Source organism: Drosophila suzukii, chromosome 3 (genome assembly GCF_043229965.1).
Source record: "Drosophila suzukii chromosome 3, CBGP_Dsuzu_IsoJpt1.0, whole genome shotgun sequence".
In the NCBI taxonomy this organism is placed as follows: domain Eukaryota; kingdom Metazoa; phylum Arthropoda; class Insecta; order Diptera; family Drosophilidae; genus Drosophila; species Drosophila suzukii.
The window spans coordinates 92,096,607-92,117,411 of NC_092082.1; the positions used below are offsets into that span (position 1 = coordinate 92,096,607).

General features: G+C 39.9%; 2 protein-coding genes across 2 annotated transcripts; one reads left to right on the forward strand and one right to left on the reverse strand.

The window, feature by feature from the left end:
• Positions 1 to 1,331: 1,331 nt before the first annotated feature.
• On the forward strand, positions 1,332 to 14,559 carry Sox100B. Its single transcript, XM_017080104.4, has 3 exons — positions 1,332 to 1,702; positions 12,004 to 12,150; positions 13,213 to 14,559. Exons 1-3 carry the CDS (start codon positions 1,503 to 1,505, stop codon positions 14,462 to 14,464), a joined length of 1,599 nt encoding a protein of 532 aa, XP_016935593.4. The 5' UTR covers positions 1,332 to 1,502; the 3' UTR covers positions 14,465 to 14,559.
• On the reverse strand, positions 6,434 to 8,101 carry LOC139353163 (uncharacterized). The gene is made up of 4 exons (XM_070996590.1): positions 8,042 to 8,101; positions 7,834 to 7,989; positions 7,616 to 7,783; positions 6,434 to 7,561 (listed from the first exon to the last, which is right to left on the reverse strand). Exons 1-4 carry the CDS (start codon positions 8,099 to 8,101, stop codon positions 7,406 to 7,408), a joined length of 540 nt encoding a protein of 179 aa, XP_070852691.1. The 3' UTR covers positions 6,434 to 7,405.
• Positions 14,560 to 20,805: the final 6,246 nt, after the last annotated feature.

Consider the following 20,805-nt stretch of genomic DNA (forward strand, 5'->3'; position numbering starts at 1 on the left):
ACTGGTGTATAATTTACATTTTTCCTGGCGAGGAAGATTATATTGGTGTCTTTTTTAAGCTCTAACTGCCAAAGTAAAATAGGTGAACATTTGATTGAAATACTATATTTGCTGCTAGTCCTTATGACAAGTTTTCCTATACACTATTGATTGACTAAGACAACTTGTAACCAAATTATTTTTAATTTCCTTATATTAATTACTTATGGATGTGTCAATTTAATTTAAAAACCATAAATTGAAACCTGAATAGAAATTAATCACCGGTTATTATAAGGGTTGTCCTAGTACGTATTTTTAAATGTGTTATTATTCATGGATTTTAGTTTATATTTACCCATAGCTAGCTCTGTTAACCCTGAGAACCTATCGATCACTTCCCACCCCTACCCTCATTCAGTATCTCCATTCACCTCTTTTAACCCTTAAATCCTTAATACTCTTATCGGCTTCTCATTAGCCGTCGTTACTCCCCCAATCCTCGGTGTTTGTACTCATTCAGGACCGATCCTTTCCCATCCCCACTACCCGTCCAATATCCAAATACAGCTGCAACAAGTGGCAGGTCTCTAACGATCCCGAGACTCTACCCCTTAACCCAATGTCTCCGGAGGTGTCATAAATCCACATGTGGCTGTAAAGTGTTACTAATTTCTGTTTCTGTTTCCATTTCGATTTATGTCTCTCTGTTCTGCCCATCACACGGCCCTATCATTTTGATATCCTGGGGTCTTTGGAATTTGGGGTAAATTGTGTTTGTATTGCATTTGAAAAAATATCTAGCTTGGAAAATAAACTCCATACAAAACTAAATACATAACATTCAAAATTATATTTATAAATCGGGTACCCACTTTAAATAGATAAAAGGTTGCTTAAAATTAGGAGTGTTTTCATATAAAATTAATTTTTAAGAATTCAAAATTAAATATTTTCTAAAAAAAAGGCATAATGAAACATAATAGATTTGAGACAAAGATATTTCCCTATCTACAAGGTATTTCGAAGTCGAAATATGGAAATGCATTTTTCCCACTCGTTTGTCGGCGACAGTCGTCAACCCCCCTCCATTTTTCGATTCCGCTCTGGAACCACCTAATTTCACATGAACATGTTAATGTTTACACGCGTACCGCCGCGATTTTTATGTTCGCCCCCGCCGCGTATTACTGTCTCTCCGCCCCCAAAGACCCCACCACCCCCAAGACACAACTAACGATCCAACCAACCACCGTCTTTAGCTTATCGCCACGATCGTCTAAAAATCCGACGATTGCCGAGCTCGTCTTGGGGAAACAGCCCAGCGATCCCCAAGATCAGTCGCAGTTTGCTCGTCAACCTCGTCGCGTCTAGAGTTTATCCGTGTCGTAAGCTCTATTAAAATTTCCCGAGATCTGCGTGGGTGCAACTGAAGGATAAAATCGTGATTTGGTGACACGGAGAGTTTTATGACAGTGGTTGAACTAATTGAATTGGAGAACTTAGTTAAGTGCCGTTGAAAAATGAGCGAAAGTGCCAGCTCCAATTGTTCCAAGGATCGTGCAAAGCCGGTGGAAACTCTCGTCCTCGCCAACTATGCCTTGAAGGCCGAACAGAAGAAGGCCCAAGGACAAGGTGGCCGAAAGGAGGACGAACGCATCACCACTGCGGTGATGAAGGTCCTCGAGGGCTACGACTGGAACCTAGTTCAGGCCTCGGCCAAGTAAGTCCCCTTAAGAAAATCGAAGAAAATTAAATTTGTACTGTAAATCGGATGTATCATATTCTTCATCAGCAACACAGAAGTTTTACCGTCTTATCATGATTATAAAAGCGTTGATAGAAATTTATATTTAGACAGATGTGCTGATTAGGTATGATACAAATGTTTAAGGACAGCATTTTATTGTTATGATAAAGATATCTAAAACATCAAGATAAATAGGTTAAACTTGGAGAACTTATTTAAATATTTTAAAAGAAAACGATATCAAGACATTTCGAAAATATTTTTTTAGCTTATCTTCAAGCAATTCATTATTGTTAGAACACCCAAAAATCGCTTCCCATCTCCCGGCGAGCAAATTGAGTCCTCACTGGGGCCCCGAGCCACCGATAACCCATGAATGACTAACCAACCTTCGATGAGTTCGCTGATTAACACAATTTCCAGGCATATATGCATATACGTGGGTTTTCTTTTATTTAACTGGGTAAACAAACTTGGCGAACCGCAAAGGGAGAAAAAATGAGAAGTATTGCCATTGGAGAAAGAAGGGAAAACGATTGGGAATCTGCCGGCATATGTAAATATAAATGAATTTACACATTCACACATATTAGACAAACAAACCTCGGCAACAACAAATTGGCCAAAGGCAGAAATAATAGGAAGAGGCAATAACAAGCCACCAGATACAAAGATACAAAATACGGGCCTCAATAAATGTGTCTTGCAGAGTGGAACAAAAAGTGTTCGAGATGAAGACGACGACGACAAATCAATTCAGGCATAAAAAGCGAATAAATATGTTTTTAGCGTAAAGATGCTAACTGCTAACAAGGTGGGGGATGGGGTCTTCAGGGAAAGAGGGGTTCCAGCCACAGCAGATCTTAACTCAAGCGAACCGGGGAGTTGACACTTGACAAGATGTCGTATGTGGGTTCCGTATTTTGGAGTACACTCGTAGTACTTTGGGTCGTGAGAAAGACGAGTGGCAGCCGCGGCTGATCTTTCTGATCCCTCAGATTCCAGATTCTCCAGATCCTTGGCAGCTCTATCTCTCTGTTTGACCGGCAATTAGCAAATGCCGGGGCTTCCACCTCCGGTCTTTCAGCAGGGGTCCCAGTCTTATCTGAGTTTGTCGGCCGCCTCTGCTCGCTTTGTTCTCTATTTCGTCGACGTCGCTTATCACTGGGCAGAGATTACACTTTGAGCAGAATATTTAATTTTAAAATTAAGATCAGAATAAAAAGAATTAAACTTTAGTAAAAAAATTATAAAAGTGGATTTAATTTCACAAAGAAAGAATTTTCAAAAAGAACGGAAATAATACTGCAAAATTAAGAATTATTGTTTTAAAAAGTTGCTGTTTCATTTCAAGAAGTTTTAGAAACTTGAAAAATTAGCTATAGTAAAATAAGGTAACACATTATTGATTAACGATCCCTTTTCGCCCAGTGTCTGGTTCTCAGCGGTCCAGGGACAAACATCCTTGGGCACAGTTACCCCTCATTGCGAAATGCGCAGAAAGCGCTGTCCAGAGCACGTGTGTGTTTGCACAAGGATATGAGCGCCATTTCCTTTCCTTTATCTATCCGCTGTGGGGTGCCCTCAGCCCCTACCAACCCCTACCAAACCTTTCGAGCCCCCCTGCACTCACTATCCCCTCCACCTCTGTGGAAATTGTTTACCTTGCGCTTTATGAGCCTTGTTTATTTCCACTTAAAATCGCTTAAATGCACATCGCTTCCCGCAAGTCCCCGCTCACTTCACCGATTACCAGTTACTCCTGTCACCTTTCAAATTAAATCTTTTAAATGGTGAAAAAATGTTGTAAGCGTTGGTGGGAGATACGTTTAATTGCTTCACTGTTTGCGTTGATTGACAGCAGAAATTGATTTCCGTTTCCTCTTTTTTAAGCATTTTGTTTGGAAGAGGTTGAAGCTCATTGAAAGCTGTAAAATACTCTGACCTTAAAAATTGTATATAAAATTGTACCAGTTTCATACAGATTTTAAAATGTGTAAGCTTAAAGAAATTGTATCTTAAAATGATGCCTATTTAAATTAGTTTTTAAAATTCAGTTATTCCAATTATTTACCACAATTTTCGAAATATTTTATCAAAAGAAGCGCATAGCAAGTATCGACTAAATCTAACATTTTGTGGCTTCTTTTGCTAATTTTTTATGATCCACTTTTTGGCGAAGGGGAGACCGCAAACATTATATTGCTGTTTGATTTGGTTAAATGTGTTTCGCATGAATCACTTCAGAATTTTATACTTAAGACCAACAAAAAGTGCTGGGAAGCCACTTGAATAGTCTGATGATCGGCGTCGCACGGTATATGAGGTATCACCCATAGGAGGGTTTGGGTTTGTTATTAAATAATACAGATACCATGTGCGAACCCCTTCTTATGCGCCATGCTCTATTTACTTGGCTCGATTAGATATGGGGCCTCAATAAGGAGGAGGGAATGTAAGGCAGTCGGCAACTTCGGGTAGGACTTTGGCGACCCTATAAATACTTCATTGCTTATCTGCGTGTCCGGCCCGAGGTGTTATCATATGTGTATAGTTCTCCAAATCCAGGTGGGTAGCGCTCCTCCTCGATTCCCAGCCCTTGTTCCATCCGATAGTTCTTCTTTCGGTGCTGCGACGAGTCAATTTACATGGCCCCAACAAGTCATCTCGGGCAGCCTAACCAAACACTCTCCCACTTCCCCATGAAGGAAGCCCCAACCACAACAACCCATCAACGGGGGACAGTGGGTCATATCCACACATAGTAAGAGGGGTAGAACGATTCTATAGTGCATCTAGGCTTCAAAGGGAGTTATTAAGTTCTTAAAGACGTGAAAAGGGTACCATTGTAACCAAATATTTATATATAAGCATTTAAGAACATATGATTTCTGTTAAGTTTGCTTATTAATAAACATATTTTTAAATTTATGGATCTTAAATATCTTGAATCCTTTTTGTAAATACTTTAAGCAGAGAGATAAGTTATATTATAAATATATATACGTATATATAAGGTTATAATTAAACGATTTTTAAGATATGATTAAGATATTTAATCTTAAAGTTGGGAATAGTGTTATATCACTAGCTTGAATTTTTACTATACATTTAGCTTACAATTTTTAAAAGTATTTAAGCCCCTTAACACTATTTTTATTTCCACCGTGTAAGGGTTTTCGGCTGTTGGTGTTGCCAAGGGGGCCGGCAAACATGTTCCTAGCTGTTGCTCCACCTCATGTTGGTAAAATCCCCCATATGCTGGTAGTGCCCCGCCCCCGAAAGTCCGCCCTGAGGAGCAGCAACCTCAGCTCTTGGTGGCCGGTAAAAGTTTGTGCAGCGGCAACAACAAGAGGCAGATACACGTGCGGCTTACAAGGCAAATATTGATTTTGTTGTTGCTGATGCCGCTGTTTTTTTGTTGCCGTCCCATAGCCACAAATGCTGGCCAAAAACTTTTCAGCCTAGACTTTCGTTTTGCATATTTTTTGTTGCAGTAACAGGAATTTACAAAATATCGGCAGCTCAGCTCCCCGAGGTGTTGTCGTCGTTCTGTAGCCCCCATCGATGGTCCAATTTTATGACCAGGTGAGCGCGACAATGGCCGAAAAGGCTGCCAGCCAGCTAAAGTGCAAGTAAGCCAGGTCGGCGGAACGATGTGAGCCAAAGTCAGCGAGGCTCAAAGGATTTCGCGATTAAGGCCAAAATCTGTTCGAAGAGGAGGGAAATTTGGGGACGGAAATGAAGTGGAACATCGATTTGATGAGCTCCGTTTTTCCATATTTGTAGAGGGTCTTTCCATTATTAGGGGCATATCTGTTGAAGTATTGTTAAAAAAACTGATCTAAGAAATGGGCTTTAAATAAAATTCCGTTTAATAACAATATTACTTAACCATAAAATTTCTCACTAAAATAATTTTTTTTCCATTGCTTGTTGATTAAATAATTTTTATTATTACTCAGAATATACGTAAGTTTCCTTGAATGAATACAAAATAATGCCATAAACCATTAAAACCAGAATTTAAGGTTTAAATGGCCAAGCGCAGGCACAATATCAATAATGTAGATACAATATCTAGGGTATCCCAACTTTTAGTTAACCTTTCATATTTTGCTGAGTTCGGCGTATTTTGCCAAATGTTAAGCAACATTGGCGCATAAAATTGAGGGCGCATTTGATCCGGCCATAAGCTTTTAGCCGAAGTACTCGCACATTTTGGCGCAAATCCGCTCGATATGCCTTTCAAAAAGGGTTCAATGGCTCAGCGGCGCTGCCATTGCCCATCCTGTATCCTTTCGCTTTCCTGGGGGAATCCGAGTCCTGCGGCCGCAGTTTCCACGGAGGGTGTGCGCCCACGCGATTACTCCTCGGATGCCAAAGTCTACCGGATATCCCGCGCAGAAATACTCGATGGACGGACGGGAAAATCGCCAGCGGCAAAATAGGTGTGAAAATTCATAGCGAACTTTTCATTTTTGCGAGATTCCGCGATACACTAGAAAACAGGCAAACATTGCTGGGCGGGAAGTAATAAATAATATTTGGCGTAGACTTGCTTTGCATTTAGGTGAATCATGCAAATTCGCACGAATTCAAGGGGCTGGACTCTAAATATTAAACTGGCTTTGATTAGAAGTGAGTCATTCATGATTTAAAACCAGTTTACAAACATATTGTCATTTTAAAGATTTGCACATGTAAAATATTTACTTTCAACTCTTTGATTGGGTGTTTCCTTTATATGGAATGGGTCATAAAATAAAAATGTAGGTTATATTATTTGCAAAATACCTCCATTAGTTATCATTATAAATATATTCTCGGTATATATTTAGACAGTGTCCTGGCTGTGCAGTGTGCTTTTGCTGAGGGCTTGATTCAGGGTTACTACACGACAATCATCAAATGTCAGGGACATGTATCCAGCTGACAGCATTGATTGTAACTGCAGCCACCCACCAATCCACCCAAAAAAGAAAAAATCCACCCACAAAAGCCAGAATGATGCAGGGCTCTTTCCTCTACGCCACTTAAACTGTCGCTCTTCATTGCGTTCCCATCCCCGGCTGCCACGCCCCCTTTTCCTGGATCCTTTCACGCCTATCCAGTTGTTCCCAGTTGGTCAGTGGAGCAGGGGAATCCCCGAACTCTCTGTCACTTTCCTCGAGTGCGGCGCAGTGCGCTGTAAAAATAAATTGACTTGGAAATTGAAAAAAACAAGAAAATGAAAATGAAAATGAGAGTGGTAGTGGTAGTTGGATGTGGAAATGGTTGAGGACGTGGCCAAATGAAATGATAACAGAGAATGGGATCGGGATGAAGTGGCCGAGAGGCGGCTTAAATAGAAAGGCAAGGCTCAAAAGGCCGCTTCTCAAGAGGTCGCCATGTGTGGATGCTTCAGTCCGATAAGTTTCCAATAAGTCCGACCATTCCCATTGATCCCTGACCTAAGAAGAGTGGCCAATAACGAGATGTTTATCTTGTTACCAGAACCACACAAAGTTGTACAAGGGCACTGAGAGAAAAAAGGATTTCTTAAATGTTACTATCATTATCTGTTTCATAGCATATCGTAAAGCTTACTTATTTAAACATAGCAAAATTTAAATCGATATTTATCTTTTCAAATCTTTACAAGCTGAATAAAAAAGAAAAATAATACAGATCAATTTAAGAAATAGTGCCGTAAAATTTGAGCTCAGCCCTTTTTATATCATAAGCAATCCAATTGGTCTCGATAAGATAATCTCCTTCGGGAAAGGGCAGCACATCTGTGACTTGAAAGTTCACAGTTTCGACTGGAAGCTTTTCTAATGATATATCATGCTTAAAATAAAATATTGATGTTATAGGTACATAGTTGTCTGAAAAAATACTTACATTAAAAGGACAAAGGTGATTAAAATTCGTGTAGTTTTCAATAACGTTAAACCAAAAGTTGATAACGGGACTCGATTTTCGGTTTTTTAGAAATCTGCAAGCATCCACAGTGACATTGTACATAAATGGTCTGTAGCCATTAAATCGTTTAAACATTGCCAAATTCACCTGAAATTAAAGGAACATTAACTATACCACAGCTCTGATTGACCACTTACCTTTATTTTAGTCACTGGCGACTTAAGCAGGTTGTACTTGACTGAAACATATTTATAGCTTCGATTAACCGACTTCAGATAACAGTGCTCGAAATCCCCAAACTCCTTATCCAAACTTGTACACATGACGTTGGTGAATTCGAATTTAGAAGTTATCTATAAAACTCTTTTACATAACAATTAAATTTATTATTTTAACCTCACTGACCTCAGCGACTAAAAATAGAATAGCAATTAGCTGAAAAATTAAGCACTCTTTGTTTGACATTTTAAACCGTCGAAATCGAACTGAGCAATGAAATAAAATTAATTTACATTTTCGGATTTCTGCTTTCCACGCGATTAACCTTTGCGATCAAATTATGATTGTTACACAATAATATTTAGGGTCATTAGTAGGAAATATAAAATTTAATTTCAGTTCCCGATTAACGAAGCATTTAAGTTACACATTTGGTTATGGAAAACTCATTAAGTTTAAATGATTTGTAAATTAAGATCGAACATAATTTAAAATAAATATAGTTGGCAAATACATTGCACATTTTAAGAGGTTATTAAATAAATGTATTTACTTAAAGGATATACCTGTATCTGATACCATTTTCCAAGTGCAGCTGACAAGTAAGAGCCACACAAGCTGAGCAAACTCAGATGCAATCTCACGGTAGCAGATCCCCCAGATTGCGGTAGGAAAAGGGGCAGTACCAGCACCTTATCACCTTATCAGGGCTCCTTGGTGTTTGACCACCTTTTCGGACGAACTTCGAGCTCTACAATCCGAAAACATAAAAGAAGAAAAGCAACCGACCGCAGAGCAAACAGGCGACTGCATCCGTTGGATGCATTTTAAATTTGTTTGACAAAAGTGCCGTAAAAAGAGCGGCGGCTGCGTGGGAAAATGTGGGCACTGCCTAAGCAAATAAGAAAATGAAAACGAAAAATACAAAAAATACAAGAAGACAACGACGCCTGCAATTTGTTTACACGCGCTGTATCTGTTAGATACATTTCATATTTGTGAACTTGTGAAAATCGCTGGGACGTCTCCGCCGCTAATTAGGCGCATTTGTCCCCACTTTTTGACATGCGCTTACAAATTGGAAATGAAAATGGGCATGGAAATGGAAATGGGAATTTTCGTGCCATGTTTACAGCTTCGTGTTAAAGCTGTAAATATTTGGGGTCCCTCCATCTCCGACACCCTCACCCGTCGTAAAATTTAATAACAAAAGCGGCAAATGGCCCATTGCTGATAAAAGATGCGCAACAAAAGCCAAAGTGTATCTCACATCTTCGCATCTTTGTATCTCTGGCATATGCGAAAAATGGAAAGCTGCAAATTCAAAATTCCTTGCAGTCTCCGCTCATTTCTCATATTTGCCCATGAGCTAACGGCCACTTGAAGATATCACTTAATGAGATTTGCGCATCTCCGAATGCAACAACAGCAGCAAATAATGAAGACGTGCTTGAGTTGCCAAGTGCCCCGGGGATCTGCTATATATATATCACTGGGGGTTCCGAGGTGCACGTGGAAAAATGTCGTGAGTCACAGATATCTCTATATAGTATGTAAATATACCTTGATTTATTGTCGAGAGAGTATTTCCAATAAATTAAGATCTTTTTGTTTTTTAGTAACTATAAGAGGTTTAAAAAATATTTTGACTGGAACTCACTAAATATTACTGTTTTTTTATATCTTCACCATTTCTCCCATATCATTATTTTTTAATACGATCTAAAATTAATATTTTCAAATTTAATACGACAATTTTCTTTAAAAATACAATAGAGGGAAACATTTTCGAAAGAATGATATTTCTCACAGCTTGTTGTTTTATTTTTCTTTGAATATTTTTAAATAAAATTGAAACTCATCGAATGATACCTGATTTCTTCTAGTGTAGGCCTGGGAATACTGCACCTCCCAAGTCCCAAGAACTGAGTGCAGCAAAACGAACATCACTTGATTCTGATTAGCGTGCTGTCAAGCGTGAGAGTTGCATATATATACTGGCAGATACTTTTGAATTGCGGGGGAGGGTGAGGTATATAGGATGCTGGGCGGGTGGCAAGGGGGAGTGGCAGGGGGCGGGGTCACGACGCCGACGATACCAAAAGCCAGATAACAAACCCCAAGACGCTGTCCATTTGGCCTCCGGTCGCGTTTTTAATCGCTTAATAAGCTCGGCCGAACTTGTAATTAAGCCCAGGCAGAAAGCGGCTAACAAAAAATTATAAAAGGGAAACGTTAAATATTGATTTATTTTCACGCAACCTAAGGAAATTACATGTTTTTTACTTTGCCTTAATACCTTTTACTCAATGTAGAGTGCAATGTATATAAAACGCATTTAAATATTGTCAAGTACTTAATGCAACAAATAAATATTTTTACATGATGGTTATTTCTGTTCATCTAAATTTATTTCCGATTTTTGTTCCACATGACAAAACTTATTGTAAAATTTACACAATTTCGAAATATCATAGTTCATTGTTGATTTTCAGCTTGACACTTAAATAAACCATTTTAAAGCATAGAACAACAACGAACAGTACTTTTTTACGTTTTCAACAAAGAAGGTGAAGGTTTTTGCTTTTGTTCAAGTTTTTATTTCCACATGACTACTTTTTTGTTGATATTGATTCTGATCGAAATATATTTTCATAGACTTTAGTAAACTGCTGAACTGATATTTTAATAGATGAATATCTTAGTTGATTGATTTTAAGTATTTACTAAAATATCTACTTACATAAATTAATTATTTATAAAGTCCAGACAAAATTGCAACCCACGAGATACAATAAGGGTCCATAAATAAAAGCTGATGTTGACCACTTTTTTATATTTTATGTTATTCCTCTGAGATTCGTTTCAATTTGAGTGCTAGGACTTAGAAGGAACACCTGCCTGATGATTCGCTCTGATTGAAAACAGTTTCTCCCATTTTTCCGGCCAAGCATAGAATGCAGCCAGGCATATCGAATAAACTCGCCCACAAAGGCATTAGCACACGCACACCCAACTCAATTGAAAGATTTACCTAACAAATCTCTTGCCCTGATCATGTTTACTTAGGATAAATAATTCAATATAGGAGGCTCCTAAAAAGGTGGGCAGGCCAAAGGAAATCTCGGGCATTGTGCCACAGTGTTCCGCCCCCTTGGAAGGCCTATCTCTTTGATTGAATCTCTGTCTTCGTTGTATTTCTCGGTGCCCGACATGCTAAATAAAATGAATGCATAGATAAAAACAATGTAGGTGATGCGATGTGAGTTAGAGAGAGTTAGCACTGGAAAAAATATATAACAATTGTAAGGTAAATAACTTTACTATAAATAAAACCAAAATTTAACTATCGTTTAAACATTTAATGAGATGTTTGGACTCAGTTGGTATATTATCCGGAAATAAATATAAAGTGTGCAGATCAAAAGAGTGTGTTTAAATACAATAGATTACGGCTTGGAATTTATGGGGTCCGAATCGCAGAATGTAAAACTTAGTAAAGGAGAACAATGTTATTATTACTATTTATTAAACGTACTTAAGATCTCTATATTTTTCTTAATGCAACATATTCTGTTTTATATATGGTATGCCATAATACATAGAATGGAAACCCTGCCGGTTCTTTTTGAACGAGCTCGTATCGTTCCGTCAATGGAATTACTCGAAAGTCCCAGGAAAAGGCAAATGGATGGACTTGGATAGAGGAAGACTCGTTGCATACCTTATGCAAAGTCAAGAGTTGTGGCAGGCACTTAAAGGATTCCCAGTGCTATTTCGCATACATTGCAGGAATAGATATTTGGCCACCGACGAAAAGCCCACTGCTGTGGAATTTTGCACGATTTTGCTGATTGCTTTTGTTTGCACTTCACTTTTGTCGCTGCCCGTTGCTCATGATTCTTGAAAAATACATTTTTGACTGCACTTTATAAACTTCTCTGGTCTCCGGCCTTGGTGGCATTTCTTCTCTCTATTTACCACCGCAAATAAAAGTTTTAATTGCAAATTTCAGTTTGACATTACCCGTTGTTGTGCCGTTTTTCGGTCTGCGACCCCTTTTTGCAATTAATGAAAACTTATTTACCCGACCAGCAAGTCACTGCAGCTCCTGACTGATTTTCCTACTTACTTTTTGATCTTTTCAGGGCGCCCACGGACCGCAAGAAGGAGCACATCAAGCGCCCTATGAACGCCTTTATGGTCTGGGCCCAGGCAGCTCGACGAGTCATGTCCAAACAGTATCCTCATCTGCAGAACTCGGAGCTGAGCAAATCGCTGGGCAAGCTGTGGAAGTAAGTACCAGTCCTCCACAGATATAGATACTATATATACACCACTCGGAATGGGAAAAAGTAGAGGAGAGGCGAAAAAACGGAGACACGTCTCTGGCTGCGTAAACGCTGGGGCATGGACCACTTGAAAAGTGTCTTTTATAAGCTCCACTTCTTGGCCAGACAAAGAAGGCATCCGCAGGGAGCGGGGAATACCCTCCGAGTTTGGTTAAGGGCTTTTCGACGAGACAGCGAATTGCATCAGCAGACAGTTCTCAGGGTGCCAGGGAAATATTATCAGCCACTCCCAGGAAAACCCAACTGGAGCTCAGCAAATAAAGTCAGATGGATATCTAGGAAGCTGGGATAAATACATTAGGCTCACCTGTTGGGCATTTCATAAAGGCTACTGCTGATTTACTAGTTTAAACACTCTTAGTTTAACAAAATTAGTTGATATTTCTTTAAATTTAGCTTGACACTGTCAAGGAAAAGTCGAAATATATTTTGATTCCATTGAATTCTTTTTAAGATTTCAGTGAATCGCAAAGGGAAATACTCGCAGTGACAGTCAATTAAACAGGGTTTATTTATGGGTCCACCAAACGGTCCAGCTCGCATTCCCAATTAGTTAGGGCGGATGCTTCGACTTCTTATCACCAAAAGACTCCACTTCTTATCGCTAGTCGCCCGACTCACTGAACTGTGAAATTTTAATTTCAGACTGGACAATATTTTATTACAAACAATATATGAAAACGACGCCGCTGTGTCGCAGATCGCCTTTTGGCCTGACAGTTTTGCATTAATCATGAAAAAGAAGATCTGCGGCGGATTTGAAGCTTTTAAGAGGGGTAGGAACCAGTAAATCACGCGATCGCACATTTATATTTTAGTGGACATATTTCCGTTTCGTATTTAACTTGCCTAAATTAACTGATTGATTTCTGAAACGTTTTCGAAATGATTTCGGTAATTTAAATTGGTTATGTTCAGTTTAGCACAGATTTTTAAAGGTATATGTTTTTGAAGAAGCCCAGTACCCAAAATGTTATGATACTATTTCCCCTCTTCCCCTTGCAGAAATCTAAAGGATAGTGACAAGAAGCCCTTTATGGAGTTTGCCGAGAAGCTTCGAATGACGCACAAGCAGGAGCACCCGGACTACAAGTACCAGCCCCGGCGCAAGAAGGCGCGCATAGTGCCCAGCCAGCAGGCCGGAGAAGGGGGATCGGGATCCCCGGGCCCAGAAATGACTTTGTCCGCCAATCCGGGACACTCCGGGAAGCCGAGGAGCAGCAACTCAAATGGCCAGCGGCGGGCTGGAAAATCAAATGCAACTGGCCTGGGGAACTGCCCCTCGACCCTCTCGAATTCTAATATGGGCACGGGCTCCTCCTCGTCGGATGTCTTCAGTAATGAGGCCTTCATGAAATCCCTGAACAGTGCCTGTGCGGCCAGTTTGATGGAGCAGGGTCTCATCGAGGCTGGGATGGATTCACCCTGCTCCACCACCAGTTCGCTGTCCTCCCTGACGCCCCCGGCCACGCCCTACAGTGGAGCCTCCTCGGGAGCGAAATCCTCCTCCGCAGCAGCTGGGAATAACCCCAGTCTTTTGCTGCGGCAACTAAGTGAGCCAGTTGGAAACGCTGGTCATGATTACGGAGTGCTGCTCGAGGCTGGCCGGGAATACGTGGCCCTGGGTGAGGTCAATTACCAGGGGCAGGCGGCGGCGGTGGGCGGAGGTCAGGAAATGGACTTCCTGGAGAACATCAATGGGTATGTGGGTGGCTATGCGGGCAGTCGGGTGAACTACCCCGGCTACTCGTACCCCGCAAACGGGGGGCAGTTCGAGGAGCAGCAGGCGTCACAGGCCAGTGGAGCCTTAAATTACAAGCCAACAGCAGCGGCGGCGGCCACCGACATCGATCCCAAGGAAATTGACCAGTATCTCATGGATCAAATGCTGCCCATGACGCAGCACCACCATGCGCACCATCACCCGCTGCACCACCACCCCCACCCACAGCCCCACCCACCACTGCACCACTCGCCGCCTTTGAACTCCTCCGCCTCGCTCTCCTCGGCCTGCTCCAGTGCCAGCTCGCAGCAACCGGTGGTGGAGTACTACGACCACTTGGGCTACTCCCCGGCAGCCTCCAGCCAGCAGACCCCGAACTTTGGCCCCCAGCAACCGTATGCCACTGCCTCCCTGACCCCCACTCTGGGTGACCCCGCTCCACAGCAGCAGGAGCTGCAGTCCCAGCAGCAGGAGCAGCACCAGAATCCATCGCAGCATCATCTGTGGGGCACTTACACTTATGTCAATCCCTAAGCTACTTCATTTGCACATTTGTTGTTCGGCACAGGAAAAAAGAGGGGATACTTTTGTGTTCCAATTGTGTACAGAAATTCATAGGAACTAAGCACGACATTTTGGGGACTAAGTCTGCTACATAGTTTTTCAAAGAGAAATTGCATGACATTCCTAACTAAATTTTATATAATTCCTTTATTTTATATATATAATACTGAACCCCAAGAATCAGTGCACGGAAGAAACTAGTAAGGCTACATATTCAAAATTGTTATGATTTCTTTTATAATGGTAAATTTATTTACTGAAATGTTTGTTCTAATCTTAAATCATATTAGGCTATTCGAATATTAAATTAAATATTTATTCCATATCTCTTAAAGAAGTATCTGAGGGCCTTACATTATCCTATAGTTCTTCCATAATTTGTGCTAGTTAAAGCGTACGATGCGCTGTTATTTTTCTCAGTGCACCACCCCCTTTCACTTCCGTTTCCTGCCCCTCTTTATGGGTCACTTAGATGGCTTACGTTTATTGGTTTATTGTCTGTGCAACGTCTGTGTGAGTGGGTGATTGTGCATGTGTGTGTTTTTGGCTCGAGGGTCTTTTTGAAGATTCCCTGCAATTTAAGCTAATCGCTGCGATTTTCGTTTATGGCTGCATTATTCCATTTCCCATCAATATGCAATTGCAGAAAGAATCGAAGAATAAGCAATGGCCATTCAATCTAAATGGAAATGGCCAAAACTGTTTGTGAGAAGGCCAGAATACCGAGTTCATAGCTAATTGGAAGCAATATAAACTAGTAGTTATAATTTGTAAATGTAAGAACATATTTCCTAGAATTGGCAACAAAGTATACGGAAATGTATGAGCAATGTTATTAAAGTTAGTTGAAGTAAAATAAATATTATAATATAAAGGGTATCAAATTAAAACTTAAATGTTACAAGAAGCAAAAATATTAAATAAATATTTAAAAGTCTAAGCCAGTTACACAGAATTTTAATTCCAAGGAGAAAAGGAGCTTGCCAAGGGTAAGCAAATTAAATTTGTATCAATTTACAGTTCGACAGAAAATGGAATTAATACCAGATTTTCCTGGAAACAAGGCAACGCAAACTGGCCAATTTCAAATAACCCGGGGAGGGTAGAAACTCACTCGGTTTGGGCGTGGCCTATGACAGTTTCCCACACTCTGCAGTCCATATTTGGTTTTTAGTGTCTACACCTGGGCCGTGTGGCACCTGTAACCGTTGTAAAACCAAAATAAATTCCAATGAAATTAACACCCGTCCACGAAACGGGTGCTTCACTTCGTTTTTCGCCTGGCAAAACAATTTGAAACAAAATGAAAATCACACCCATCCTCGAACGTTGTTTTTTATTTGCCTGCCTCTTTTGAATTTTTTATTTAGCACGGCATTTATTTTATTTATTTAAATTTGGAAGCTTAAGTTCAATTTGCGCCTGTAACAAGTTGTTGTTAATTGAAGCGCAAACAGGAAGGGAAAATAAAAGCAAAATGAGTATTAGAGAAGAAGAAAACCAAAAAACCGTGCCAAAAATGGCCGGGAAAATAAAATGGCCGAGGGCAAACAGAAATTCATTTATATGTGTATGCATTAATTTCGAAAGTTGCAAATTAACACATTTAGCGAAGCCCTTGTTTATCATTCACATAATTTATGTACAGTATTTATTTTCAGATTTTTCGCCTCTTTTCATTTGGTGCCAGGCGCCGGCCGCTTTCTCACTAATTATGTAAATTATTTTCGCCGATTGGCCAGAAGATTTATGGAATTATTGCGCCACAAAAAGTTGCGAGAAAGTATCGAAAACTTCCCGGGGCGAAAGCGAGTAAATTTGAAAAGTCCTGAGCTGGTCGAAATTAATAATCAGCTAATGAGATTGCATTATTAATATTTCAATTTGTTTTGATTGAGGGGTCTTTCCATTTGGGTACTCAAGGTATGATGGAATTTTTAATGAGTTCATTATTTTAACAAGTATTTACTGTCCTTCATTTTAGATGAGAAATGTTATATATTAATAAAATTTTAATAATAAAGTATTTTTCCTAAACCATCTATTGCGTGTTATACTACCCCAAATCGATTTGCTCTCATCCAGTGATTTCTAGAATTTCCTAATTTAATTTCGATGTAAATTGCTTTGGGTTCTCAATAACTGCGCAAAGATGAGTCGGGGATAATTTAATTAACTCAATTCGGTGATTGGCATGCAGCCTTAAAGGATATAATCATTTTTGGGCAGCACGGAAGTCGGTCACGTGGCAAATCGGATTCAGAGCCGAGTGCACTCAACCAGCAAATGTGAGTGTCATTCCTCATTAAGTTCCCACAACAAATGTGGTGATGGCCCGACTGCCATTCACGTCCTGCCCAAGGACATCCGTTTTCGTTTGGGTTGTTTAAATATTATTAAAACTAATGACGTTTGCCGCAAACTTTGGCCGTCTCTACTTTTACGCCTGGTCATGCAACGGGTCGTATGCGTAATGCCATTTGTTGGCCTGTCCTCTCGCTGTAACTCGATTAAACTTTCCTCTGCGGTCTCAGTTTAAATTCACTTAGAACTTGGACGATCGGAGGACAGGGACACTCTCATTAGACGTCGGCTTAGCACCTGGGAAAATGTTATTCAAATTAAGCTGCACACGGGATCCGCCTAATGGCCGTTGAAACTTCTGACCCTCCCCGGGAAAATTCAACTTGCCCGAAATTGGAAAAGCGGGGCGGATAGGATGCCCGGGTAATGGCCGTTGTTTTTCCTCTGCAATTTCGTTTTTAACGGCAGCAAAATGTGAAAATGTCAGGCACTCAAGCAGCTCAAGTTATCCGGCGGGGCGGCGAACAAAAAACAAAATACAGAAAGGAAAATAATAATGTGGAGCCATTTGAATAAAATATAAGGCGAGAAAAGTTAAATGTAATGCGAAAGCCGCAGACTCGAAAGTAAATTGAAATTTCCTTTCGTTTTTTAATACTCTCGCTGGATGGCGATGGTGTTCACAAGATGGAGTCATAGACATTTCTCTAGATTGTACATCTTGTACTGGGTGTCGCAATAAATCACTGGGGGTCTTAAATTAAAATGTGTTAGTGCTTGGCAACATTGTAATATTTAAATAAATAATTATGATACTAAAAGAATATTCCCATATACTGATATCCTATTTCGTAAGTTGAAAGACTTTTATAAAATTATATATTATTCAAATACATTTAGTCATAATAATTCTAAGCTACTTTTTAAATTAGTTGTAGCCCAGTGTATCCCGAATTCGGTAGACAAACATTAAAATTGCTTAGTTGCTTAGTCAATGTTACCTGCCTCGTTGAACCGAAATATATTCGAATTTTTAATGCGACTCGCCCCGAAATGGCGAAAAGAAGGAAAGGTAAGATGATTTTAATGGCGAGGAGCCAGGTTTTTTTGGTGGAGAAACGACCTAGAGGCAGGACTGCCATTTCTTAACGACCCACTTATATTTACGATTGGATCTCAAAGATCGGTGATCCGTAAGTATTGACACAAACCACTTAAAAATGTAAAAATAAAACTCCGTGGCAATCAGAAAGACTGCTTTAATGCGCTCGCCTGAAAGTATGCAGCAGAATAATTTTGTTTGCACATCAATCAATGTGATTTTTGGGGGCAGCGGAAAGACGGTGCCAAATAGGTGGGCGTGGCCAAGGGGAAGAGCCAAAAAATCACTTTTGGAACAACGCTTTCGGCCCATCAATCAGCGTCACGAAAATGCTGCTTATCATATTGCTGGTAGACGGAAAACGCTGGCAGTGCATCAAATTGATATTTGTCAATAATCTTTTTTTCCAGCGGCGGATGTGTCTGTGTATGTGCTGCGGATTTTGCGGATACTGCGGATGCGGCGCCGGCTGCTGTGATAAATGTCAGCCGAAATGACAAAATATGCTCTGTGGTGGTGAAAAACGTGACGAGAGCAGTGCATCAAATGGCTGAAAATCACCAGTAAATGGCCACATCAATTTAATTAAAAATGCTTACTTTATGGTAAAATGCAAAATATTTATCCGTTTTTTACGACGCACTCACTTTGGATGCTGTTTTACGGACAGTGAGGCTAATTAAACAGTCACTTCCGCTGGCCGGAAACGGATAAGTGCTTGCAATATTAAATGCCATTACGAAATGGAATTGTAATTGAATTAAGCAATTAAAGAAGGTCTTTTTTAAAGTAATTTATATACAGCTTTCATAAAAGCTTAAAGCATAATTGTTACTAACAAGATTAGTCCTAATTGAAATTGTATTTATTTTATACATTATATTTTCAGTGTAGGAGCCCGAATCACATTATGGCCCTCACAAAAATTGTATCTCATGGATACACTTTTCACGAGACACAAATTCGCCCTAAGGTGCAGTTGGATTACCCATCAGTCGTTGCTCAAATAAATCAAATATTTGTCCGGAGATAGAGCCCCCCATCACAGTTAATATTTGCCCATGCCGTGTGCTCAGCTGAAGACCTTCTTAATTTGGCCCGATGCGAAACTATCTGCCCGATTCGAAGGACAACTTTAATGTACACAGCTCATCCATTAGCAAAGGCATCGGGCTGCTTTGAGCCCCAATGGATCTCTCTGTGCAGATGGATACTCGAGATGTGGATACTAGAACCCCTTGCAGTTGCTACTTTGCCAGCTCCTTGCCTTTCTACGGGCTTTTGCCGGCTTGTTTTCAATTATCAGGCATTACACTTAGGTACACACTTTGATACACATCATTGCCCTGCGTTTCGGTGTCCTGTGTGTGTGTCCTGGTCCTAATCAATGAACATTGAACAACTTCTGGCATGTGGATGGGATGGGATGGAGTGGAGCTTTTTATGAACACGTCTGCATTTTACATTCACGGAGTGAAAAGGACTCAGGGGGGAAACTGAAGCATACACAATGTATGAACTATATAAAAAGCCAGCAGTGATGGGAGCTATCTAGATAATCGTACCTGTATCTTTATTATGCGTATGTTCTGGTACTACAATATTTTAAGAAAAAAATATATAAGTAATTGAAATAAGAAAATTTAATATTAACTTTAAAACACATTAACACATCTTTTTTATAAGGTGTCTAAAAGTATGCAAAGAAAATATAATTGCCTTTCTTAATGGGCTTTTCGATTCACAATATTTTGTTGCATGTTTTTATGCTTTCTATTATATATAATTTCATAAAATATTTTTAACGTTGTTCTCTTATAATTTTAAACCATCACTATATTTTTGCAAGTGCCAGTGCGGATATCTTGCACACACTTCTATCTGATTAGCAACTGCACAATTAACCCCTGGAGGCCTACACGTATGTGCGAGAAAATTGAAATTGGCTTTTAACTAGATTTTCACACCACCCTTCTCTCATTTTCTCCCCGGCTTTCAGTGAACAATGACTTGGCATATTTTAATTAACCCATTGTGCCACAGTTCCTGCTTCGTGCCAACAATTATCATTTGCTAACGCATTCGCACTGCGCTCGACAAAACGGCAAAACGACGATGACAGTCAGCGGTTTTTAATTAACTTTGCAAGTCCCGCTGTTCCGCGAAAATTAAAGACTAAAAATATCTGGTTGTGGTTGCCTTTGATTTGAGCTAGCTTTGGAAAATCGTAGGGAAAAGGGTGAAAGCTTTTCAGGAATGTGTTATAGTTTGCTGTCTTTAATTTGTTTTCACTTTCAAATATCTAAGGTTTAGTTTTGGATGATATTTATGCAGATAACAAAATTCTAGGTATATTCGATTTCAAAATATATTTTAATTCCTTTTCACAATTTTCACTTACTATTTTATGTTAAAACTTTACATATTAATATAGGTTACCTCGAAAAATATACAGTTAACAGATTTCGAAAGGAAAGTTTATCTCTATTTTATTAATAATAAAGAAGTCTACCCAAGTTTAAAGCTTCTTCAGGTGAAAAATCTTTAGCAACAATTCACAGAATTTCGTTTACTACTGTGGGGTGTAAAAATGTCTACTCCCACTTTTTTATAGTTTTCTACCGTTTGCAGCATTTCCTCGGTTTTCCAAAGTTTTTGTTATGTGTGAAATTTTGTGCCCACCGCAGTTTTCCCTTCTGCTGGCGCCTCCGTGAGTCCTTTGTCTGTGGTCCCTGTAATGTGTGTGTATTTCATGGGTGGCTCCAAGGCGACTTGGAGCGTCTTAATTAGCTAATGGTTGCCTTGCTGCCACGCGGCCTTGCAGGCACGAAAAAGGGCTTAGACTGCTTGCCGGCTCAAACTCAATTTGCCACGTTACAAATTGGCCTGATTGGCATGCAAAAAG